This window comes from Primulina huaijiensis, chromosome 5 (assembly GCF_012295235.1).
Source record: "Primulina huaijiensis isolate GDHJ02 chromosome 5, ASM1229523v2, whole genome shotgun sequence".
Lineage (NCBI taxonomy): Eukaryota > Viridiplantae > Streptophyta > Magnoliopsida > Lamiales > Gesneriaceae > Primulina > Primulina huaijiensis.
The window spans coordinates 1,437,413-1,446,945 of NC_133310.1; the positions used below are offsets into that span (position 1 = coordinate 1,437,413).

The 9,533-nt window shown below is 35.4% G+C and overlaps 2 protein-coding genes across 4 annotated transcripts in view; both read left to right on the forward strand.

Annotated features, from left to right (window-relative positions):
- LOC140976201 (PI-PLC X domain-containing protein At5g67130-like) overlaps window positions 1–5,595 on the forward strand; it is an 8,914-nt gene extending 3,319 nt beyond the window's left edge. The window contains exons 1-9 of one of the 2 annotated variants that reach the window (XM_073440155.1): window positions 3,024–3,217; window positions 3,293–3,364; window positions 3,456–3,581; window positions 3,652–3,789; window positions 3,853–3,951; window positions 4,056–4,359; window positions 4,697–4,917; window positions 5,023–5,109; window positions 5,253–5,595. In XM_073440155.1, the coding sequence (XP_073296256.1) occupies window positions 3,212–3,217; window positions 3,293–3,364; window positions 3,456–3,581; window positions 3,652–3,789; window positions 3,853–3,951; window positions 4,056–4,359; window positions 4,697–4,917; window positions 5,023–5,109; window positions 5,253–5,465 (1,266 nt within the window). In that variant the 5' untranslated portion in view covers window positions 3,024–3,211 and the 3' untranslated portion in view covers window positions 5,466–5,595. Of the gene's footprint in view, window positions 1–520; window positions 524–3,023; window positions 3,218–3,292; window positions 3,365–3,451; window positions 3,582–3,651; window positions 3,790–3,852; window positions 3,952–4,055; window positions 4,360–4,696; window positions 4,918–5,022; window positions 5,110–5,252 lie in introns of those variants that run through there. The other variant, XM_073440157.1, reaches the window with a different exon arrangement.
- Window positions 5,596–6,318: 723 nt separating this feature from the next.
- On the forward strand, window positions 6,319–9,283 carry LOC140976202 (protein IN CHLOROPLAST ATPASE BIOGENESIS, chloroplastic-like). 2 transcript variants are annotated; one of them, XM_073440158.1, is made up of 10 exons: window positions 6,343–6,540; window positions 6,620–6,703; window positions 7,234–7,308; window positions 7,392–7,434; window positions 7,509–7,566; window positions 8,035–8,265; window positions 8,342–8,436; window positions 8,513–8,594; window positions 8,826–8,936; window positions 9,022–9,283. In XM_073440158.1, exons 1-10 carry the CDS (start codon window positions 6,429–6,431, stop codon window positions 9,160–9,162), a joined length of 1,032 nt encoding a protein of 343 aa, XP_073296259.1. In that variant the 5' UTR covers window positions 6,343–6,428; the 3' UTR covers window positions 9,163–9,283. The 2 variants fall into 2 exon arrangements, with proteins under 2 accessions (XP_073296260.1, XP_073296259.1); XM_073440159.1 differs by lacking the exon at window positions 8,826–8,936 and having other exon boundaries at window positions 6,319–6,540.
- The last annotated feature ends 250 nt before the right edge of the window (window positions 9,284–9,533 follow it).

The following is a 9,533-nucleotide window of genomic DNA, read 5'->3' on the forward strand; positions in this document are numbered from 1 at the left end:
AAATTAACTATTAATAAAAATAAAATTATAATTATAATACTAATATTAACATTAATTATAATTATATTGTTAAATTTTAAAATAAATAGTAAACAAAAAGAATATTATAGGAATATACTTTTTAGTGTAAGATTTGAAGTAAATGGGTTGGAGATGAATGTTATATTTGGTGCAGATCGAAACTGCACCAAAATAGATTTATGGGTTGGAGATGGCCTTAGGTTAAGAAAGACTTCTAGCTTATCTTTTACTTGGTCATAATTTTGTATGGAAAATTTCAAATTTCATTTTTATGAGTTTTATTTATTTTGAAATTTATTTATTCTTCATCTAATTTATACTATTAATAATAATACTTCCATAAAGTTAATATTTTAGTATTGACTTATAACTATATTATAATATTTCTCAAATTAATATGCTTGTTTATTTATATAGAAAAGTCGATATATATTTTTAATTTAAGGATAATTTTAAAAAATTAATTTAATCTAAGACCCAATTTCATCATATATAGTAGTTTGTAGGAGGTTTTTTTAGAGAATATTCGCTCATAAATAAATTCACATAGGGTACGATATTTTTATGTTTGAGATTATTTCCTTGCATTATTAGTTTTTTCAATTGTTGTTTCTACTGTTTTGGTGTAAACAAGGTGTTTGATTCTTTTCCACATAAATATGGTTTCTTCCGAGTGTTCCTTGCACTCCTACACAGTTGGTACTAAGTATAAAAAAGAATTAGCTAGACTTGTCCAAAACTATTTTTGGTAATATGAGGGTTATACTTTGCGCGTGTAAAAAAAAAATTATCGGGATATCATCTCCTTACTCGACGAGATCCCAAACATTCAGGTCCCGATACTTTTCGGGTATTCGTACAGAGCCCTACCTAAGAAAATAGAGCAAACACATATATAATTGAAACTAGAAAAATTATTTGTATTATTTAAAATTAATCTTTTAATTATTTATATTTCAACTAGCAATCTTATAAGTCATAATTTCCTCATATACCAAGTATTTCCCTCAATGCTACTTCAAATGTCTCCTCCACTTTTCATAATTTTGTAAGCATGATAGTCCATTTTGACTTCTCTTCTAACTTAATTCATGACGCGCGCCATTCAGGAAAATGATCTCTGAACTTTAGTTTTGGTATGCCGTAGCACTTGGATGACTAGGAACAACGAGGTATTTGAAGGAAAATGCATTCCGGAAAATGTTATAGTTGAACGTGCAAGTGGTTTTTGGCAATCTTTCTAAGTCTCTAGTGCTACAAAGACTTTTGCAGCTCCCCATAAGTATGCTGATGAAAAGTGGAAACTTCCACCTTATGGGTACGTGTTTCAAGATTCACGTGGATGCCGCAGTGATGGAATCTTGGGATTTCTTCTGTATGAGCTGTGTGGTGGGTCAGGATCATCAGGGCCATGTTCTGGTTGCCTTTGCTCGACGAATTAATGCATTTAACGGAGATGATTGAGGTAATGGAAGGGGAGCTTTGAGTTTTCCTGCAGTGAATTGGATAGTTGAATCGGATGCTTTACGGTAGTTAAAGCCATCGCCAATCCCGCTCCTTTCTCAATGGAGGAACCTTTTACTGAAAACATCAGACATGTTTGATCTCAAATGCCAGGAGCTTCTATCAACCACTGCTCTAGGAAAACAAACCAAGTTAGCTCATATTTTGGCACGTCGATGCCTTTTGTTGTATAGATTTACATGATGTAATTAATTCCTCTTTTTCTGAACCAAAGGTTGACCAATTTAACGTGTAATGAAAATTATAGTTTCTCCTCACAAAAACATGTTCACCGAACCATTTAAGAAACTTGTAAGGAAGAAATAGTATTCTATTAAGGTGACTAATTCAAACAAGCAGTATTCAAAATTCATGCACATACAAATTTCAAAAGAGATTTTTGCATCGACCTCCGATCCCTTGTAATTGATACATTTGACCTATGTCTCCCTCATATTTGACACTTGCACCGCACCCTTTCTATCAACTGTGTGTTAGATTTCACAATATGTAATTAAAAAATTGTAACAGTCCATCCCAAAACACAATATCTATCCACCCCACAGCTTCAAGCAGGTATTCTGAGTGCCAATTATTTTTGAAGACATAAAAACAATTTTTATCAAAGAATTTATAATTTGAACATGACTTCAATGTGTGTGAAAATTATAAATTTTAATTTTAATAGATTCACCGAGGATATTTTGGTACTTGTGTAATTTTGAATGAAAAACATAACTTCTTATTATACGACAGTAGGGGCATAAGTACCGAAATATAAAATATGGGGAATGTTAGTGTAAAAAAAACAATTTCAAAATTAAAAGATCAAAGTAAATTTAAGCTGCAAAAAGTCATTATTATGATTGAAAAGTATGATTGGAGTTACCGATTCTTTATATATATATGTAAAAGTTCGAAAAGGAAAAGTAAAAAAGAAATCCCATTAAACATATTTGACCAAAATAAGGAAGATAAAATTGCTGAATTCACATTTTGGTAAGGAACAGACCAAAGCTTTGTTCCATCTAAATAATTAATTGAATGGAATAAATTACTTTGATTATTTAAATAAATCGATCTTTCATGCCAAAGATATTGACAAGTTCAATTTTATATCGGATAATTTTCAACGTTGAACTAGTAAAAAAAATTGAACTTGACTATATCGGTTATGGTTTCGATTTGATTATTTATATCTTATAAAATTTAATTTCATCTCCACGAAAATGATTTAATGTTTAAATTTCAATTTGACATATGGTGTTGATAAATACATTATTTGATAAACAATTTATAATTCATGTAAGAGCAATATCTAAAATTTTAAACAAAATCTCGTATTGGATACCCTATATGACTAACTGTTCTACCTGTACAAACTAAAAATAGAAAATGATTTGACTTTCAGTTTGGTACTTGAAAGAAAGTAGGGTAGTTGAGACGAAATATTAGAAAAAGAGGAAATAAAATATCTGTCCCACGATGCTCTGTAGGATTCTGCTACCTGTCTGTCCCGGAAAAAAAGAATCCATGTTTGAACCGTACAAACTTCCTCCATTTATTACACAACCAGAAATCGAAGGAAAATAAAGAAATCTAAGCGTAAATCTCCATAGACGAAGACACATTTCTCTTGCAGATATTAAGGGCATCTGTCTGTATATAGACAGCGGAAGAGAGTCAAATGCGGGTACCCGATATCGTGTTCTTTCCCTTGTTTGCGAAGTGGGATTACCTTTTTATTAGCTTTTCGTGATAATCGCAGGTTCTGAGTTCTCTGCATATAAAGCTGTTCTTGATCTCAGCTTTCCTATTTGGATATTCTTTTTGCCTCAAGGTTTATTCAGCTTGTAAAATCTTATTTACCTTTTCTTTTTCTTACACATTTATCAAGAAATCTGATGGGTTTTTGTTGAATTGTGAGACAGATTGGCGAAACGTGTACCACCTCGAGGAATACTTGCGACGCAGGTTTGATCTGCGGCTCTTGCCCCGCCAATGGCAACACCCGGCCCCGATGCACTCGTGTTCAGCCGACGAGTCCCACCACCAAGGTACCCCATATCGTGTTCCGGTCTTGATTGGATATGTGTTTGGATTTCATATCTGGGTTTTTTGGATCAGGTTAAAGGGTTGCCGTTTAACAAGTATTCATGGCTGACGACCCACAATTCGTACGCTCGGACCGGGTCTACATCGGGCACGGGCTCTGCTCTTTTTGCTCCCACCAATCAGGAAGATTCCGTCACCAATCAGCTCCAAGTATGTGACAGTATTTTGATTTCATTGTTAGCTGGATATTTAAAAAAATTGGAACTTTTGCAGAATGGTGTTCGAGGCCTTATGCTTGATATGTATGACTTCAACAATGACATTTGGTTATGTCACTCCTTCGGCGGAAATTGTTTAAATGTCACCGCGTTTGTAAGTTCGTCTTTATATACCTTCGAATTCGAGCATTGTTGATTTGCTTCGGACCTCGTTAGTTATTCATATCGGGCACACGTCTTTTGTTATGTTAAAACCAGCAACCTGCGATTAACGTGTTGAATGAAATTCAAGATTTTTTGAAAAAGAATCCGACCGAAATCATCACCATCTTCATTGAGGACTATGTGACATCTCCACAAGGCTTGACGAAAGTGTTTAATGCATCTGGCCTGAGTCAGTACCGGTTCCCTTTATCTGAAATGCCTAAAAATGGTGGAGATTGGCCGACGGTGGATGATATGGTTCAGAAGAATTATCGATTGCTGGTCTTTACCTCAAAATCGTCAAAGGAGGCTTCCGAAAGTATAGCATATGAATGGAACTACGTGGTGGAAAATCAGTGTGAGTTGTGATGGTCCTTTAACTCGATCATGAATCTAATTTTTGTATAAGATCGAGTTTCTGGTACTTTATGAAGTATCATAGCTATTGGCAATACCCTGACTCAATGTTTAGAAACTCTTACAGTTTAAGTGCGACGTTCAGAGTAATATACCATGTCTGTAGTTACAGAAGACAAATGGACAATGGCTGCTATCCTACAATTTACATGAAGCCAAAATCTTGAAATATGATAGGAATGGATAACTTGTTTCCTATGTTGTGTGTTCGTAGTATTTCATTTACTTGCAAAGTGTTTTTAAGGAGCGGTTAATTCGTAATGTTTGTCAAAGAGCAGATGGCGACAGTGGGATGAATGGTTCTTGCTCCAGTCGTTCGGAATCATCCCCCATGAACACGGCTTCGAAATCTCTGGTCCTGATGAATTACTTCCCAACAAATCCTAATGCATCAGAGGCTTGTGAGGACAATTCTGAGGATCTGACCACCATGATGCAGATTTGTTATGATGCAGATGTTAAACGGTGGCCAAACTTCATCGCGGTTGATTTTTACCAGGTACAGACAACTAGATTTATTTTTTCAATTTTAAAACTTTTTGGACCCAAAAACGTGATCAATCAGATCCTTTCTTTGACTCTTTCATGCTTCCGTTTGTCGCAGAGAAGTGATGGGGGAGGCGCCGCTGAAGCTGTCGACGAAGCAAACGGACATTTAGCTTGTGGTTGTGACAGCATAGCCTATTGCAGGGTATGCTAGTTAGCAAAATATTTGAACAAAATGTGACATTTCCCATCATTTACATGTTGAAACACACACATCTTGCATGTATTTTTCCAAAGAGGTGTTGGACGCTAACTTAGTCTAAAAAACTTGTGTACCAATTTTGGCAGGCGAATTCGACGTTTGGTACATGTGATGTCCCCTTGCTTTCGCCTCCACCACCGGCTCAAATATTATCGCCTCCTGCCCCCACGCAAGATCCTGGAAGCGGTTCCTGGATGATCAAACCTCTCCGGCTTCATCGGTTTATTTTGATAATTTTTAACATGGTTCTCTTGCTGTGTAATTCCCACTTCGTTGGCTACACTTCTTTTTCTATTTAAGAAACATACTGGAAATATACCTTTGGTTTGTTGCAGTCACCAGTGTTTTTGGCGCGGCAACTGGAGAGTTATTTGTATGCTATGAATTCCACAGGGTCACATTTTTAATGAACACCGCCTATTTGTTCATTCATTTATTTTTTGCTATCTTTCTTTAACCTGAAACAATATTGTCCTAATATCGGAAAATTCAAATTTTGTTTTGAAGAAAAACTATTGCACATACCCATTTCTGTCATTCTGACTCAACAACATTTATAATAATTGGATATGATATCTTTATCTTTTAATTTATCTTATTTTTTAGTTCAATCATTGAGGGGGATTATCTTAATCTTTAGTGTATGAATACAAATCTATACTATTTATAATTAACGTAAAATAAGATAGTCCTTTAAAAAAAAAAAAACAAAAATAAGAGTCATATATTAATCAAATTCAATATCTAAAATATATAAAAAAATTCATTTCATTAATCTTATTTTTACAAGAGAAAACACAATAAAAATTTTCTAAGACAAAATATATATAGAAAATATATTGCTTTATTGTAATAACATAGTTGCATGAAATTCAGATGTATTTTGTTATCTAACCTTAGTCGACTGTTTTTAAATAAATGATGTTCTATAAATGCATATGTCATTTTTTTAAATAAAAAAAATTGTTGATCAAGTCCATTTTCCTATATCTCTCTAAAAATTCACGGTATATCCATATTCCACTTTTAATATATCTATCCTATGTTGTCACGATTCTTAATAATGGGCCGGCGAGCTCGTCTCGTTTCGCGATTCGAATTCAGGTATCTATCCTATGTTGTCATGATTCTTTATAATGGGCCGGTGAGGCCAGTCTCGTTTCGCTATTTGCATTTTGGCCCATGTCCATTAAGCTCCACCTTTCCCATTTGCAGACAGTTGAGAAAGCACAGTGTCCACGAAACCAGACTCCCAAACGGATATGAAGGTGTGCGGCGGAGTGGTGTTCGGACTTCCACGCGCCATCGCGTTCCCCACTGTGATTTTCAGACACCGCCGTCCCACTTTACGCTGCTACTCCACTTCTTTTCCTGGTACGATGCATTTTCATTTTTGGGCTTCACGCTTAAATACCCGCACAAAAGGTTAAAGAGTTTGGGAATGGAATGGCAGACCATGTTTCATTTATAAAAGACGTAGCTGCTGCGCAACCACCTGAAAATTTGAATCGTCTTCTCAAGTTGCTTCAGGTCAGAGGTACGTTGTTTTCTTCAATATTTGCCGTTTTACATGATATTTTCTAGAAATAAATTTGATGCAGTTTGGATTGCGTATGATGGAACTTTTTGTTACTTGATGAAAAAAAAAGGTGATAATAGTGGTAGATTGCATTTCCAGATAAGCGCTCGATTTTAACTTTTTTGAATTGGGTTTCAGATTACTATGGATCAGTCCTGAATTGGTTGTCCTATTTTTCTCTTCTGGAGTCAAAGTTCGAAGTTCAAAGTGCCGTCCTTTTAGTTGATAGTAACTGAGAATCTGGAACCCAAGAGGAATTTCTTATTAAGATTTCTTTGGTTTACATAAATTGGAATTTGAGGATATATCATAGCTTTCAAATGCAATAGAAAGAAATGTTTTTGCATCTCGTATATTGCTTTGGCAAGGACAAAGTAGCGAACTAAAGTTACCTATCGAAAATCCATTTCGCTAAGTGTGTTTATTGCATCTGAATATGTTGTTTCAGTTCAGTATCCATAGAAATTGTGCTTTTGTTCATATTACAGGTGATCAAATTATTTCCCCTGGAGCAAAGCAAGGGATGCTTCCTCTTGCTATCCCTCTATCGAAAAGTAACTCAGGTTGTTGCAGTTTGGACTGGTTTGAATAATTGCTAATGTTAGAATTATTCTTATCATCTACACCTTGGTTTTGTTGATACTAGGTTCTGTGACGGCGTTGCTGCGATGGCCAACTGCTCCAATTGGGTAAATCTAATATGCCATAAAAAGAGTTTTTTGGGAATTTTATGTATTTTGATTGACCCCTCCAATATAAGCAGGATGGAGATGCCAGTCGTAGAGGTTCTGAGATATGGAGTATGGCTTTTGTCTAAGACTGTAAGTAAACTGCATCTTTTATTTATTATTGAATAGGGATGAAGATTTGTATAGTTAGTTCGTATTTTATAGTAGTTAAAATCTCACACAGCATGTGCCTAGACTCGGTGAGGCTCGGTCCTTGCTCCTCAACACAAGCTAAGACGCAACTCTTCGATGCACTGTGTTCCTTAACAATAAAAATCCAACCTTGATGCTCTGTAAAGACCCAAGTCACCATTTAAGCACATTTTGAATTTAAGGATAGTTGATTTGGCAGTTAGTAAAGTATATATTGGATTTATCGTTATATGTGAAAATTTTATACAAATATTTAGCATCTAGTATAATATACAATAGGATGCCATGGTTCAACTAAACACTTACAAACCTTGCTGCGTCTCAAGCTTCTATTAACTATGTCCTGTATGTAGGTAAATTATATTTACACGAACACTCTCTATTTGTTCTTTTCAATAAAAAAAACAGGTCGATCAATATATTCATAGAATCCTAGTGGAAGAAGATGCCGAGAGTTCTGCAGTAAGAAAGGAGGCGCTCTTTTATGCTTCCACTGATGCTGGAATTAAAATTTACGAGAAGGGTGATTTTGCTGCATCACAGATTGCAAATATGGATACCTATCTTTTAAAGAATGTTGGTTTGTTCCCAGACATACTAGAGCGCAAAATGAAGCACCATTTAGACAAAGGAGACACCGTAAGAGAATATGTTTTTTGTTTGTGAACATAATGTCTTTTGCTACCGTTTTGTGATATACACATGCTGGTGCAAGGTTTCAGCATTGGTAACAGCAGAATTCTATACTAAAAAGGAGCATTTTCCAGGATTTGGTCGTCCCTTTGTCTACAATGCCGAAATTTTACGGAAGTTTGTAATGTCTTCCCTTGTGCTTATATTATATTTGCCCTTCAATTGTGTTTCATGCGCGTGACTTTTGCTATAGAGTTGGACGAAACTCGGAAGCAAAAGATTCTGCAAGGGTGGCCCTGAAATCACCATGGTGGACATTGGGATGCGATTATCAGGTGTCTTTCCTTGAGCTGTCTAAAGATTCTTCTAATTATTCCATTGCCATGGAGCAGAAATTTCTGGACTTCTGCTGTGCAATTGCATATGATTTACAATGATCGAAACTTAGAGTTACTTCAAGGTGTAGAAGATATTAATTGCATGATTACCACCTCTTACAGCTTATGTTACAACAGTAGGTACTGAGTCCTACAATTCCCTACAATTTGATTTTATTCTGGTTATAGGAAGTTGCTAATTTAGCTCAATGGGAGGATGAGCAAATCGAGTACATTAAAGAGAAGGTTACAGCAGAGGGAAGGCAAGAAGATTTGAAAAAGGGAAAGGAAGCCGCCCAGGTTTAGTTATGATTGATGGATGATTCGTTTAGTCGATGAGCATCTCTTTTTCTTATGCATGACAAACCTGCTTGTCTGCCTGCAGATTGCATTGGATGAGGCTGCCTTTTTGTTGGATCTAGCTTCTGTTGAAGGGACTTGGGATGAGTCTTTGGAGAAAATAGCCGAATGCTACAAAGAAGCTGGGCTCGAAGATATTGCGAAATTCTTACTTTACAGAGATTGATGTTGAACGTTGGCCTCCCAAAATTTTGTAAAAAAATCTTAAAAAATATAGTTTCAAGATTCAAAATGAAGGAATAGGAGGATTTGAAATTTCCATTTATTACGATCCAACCTTATTTGTATCAAGCTTATTGTTCTTATTCTGCATTGCATGTGTGTTGGCGTGTTGTAAAAAATCTTTAAAAATAAAGTCTTATCTAACAGCATCTTCCAAATTTATGCAACTGTTTTCATGGGGAAATTAGGCAGGTCCGTCAAACCCACCGCTACGGCACCGGGGATGTTGCGGGAAAAGATAAACTTAGTTACTATTCTAGTTACCTTCTTGTTCTTGCTTGAGTTTGTTTCTTTCTTTTTTTTTTTTTTTTTTTT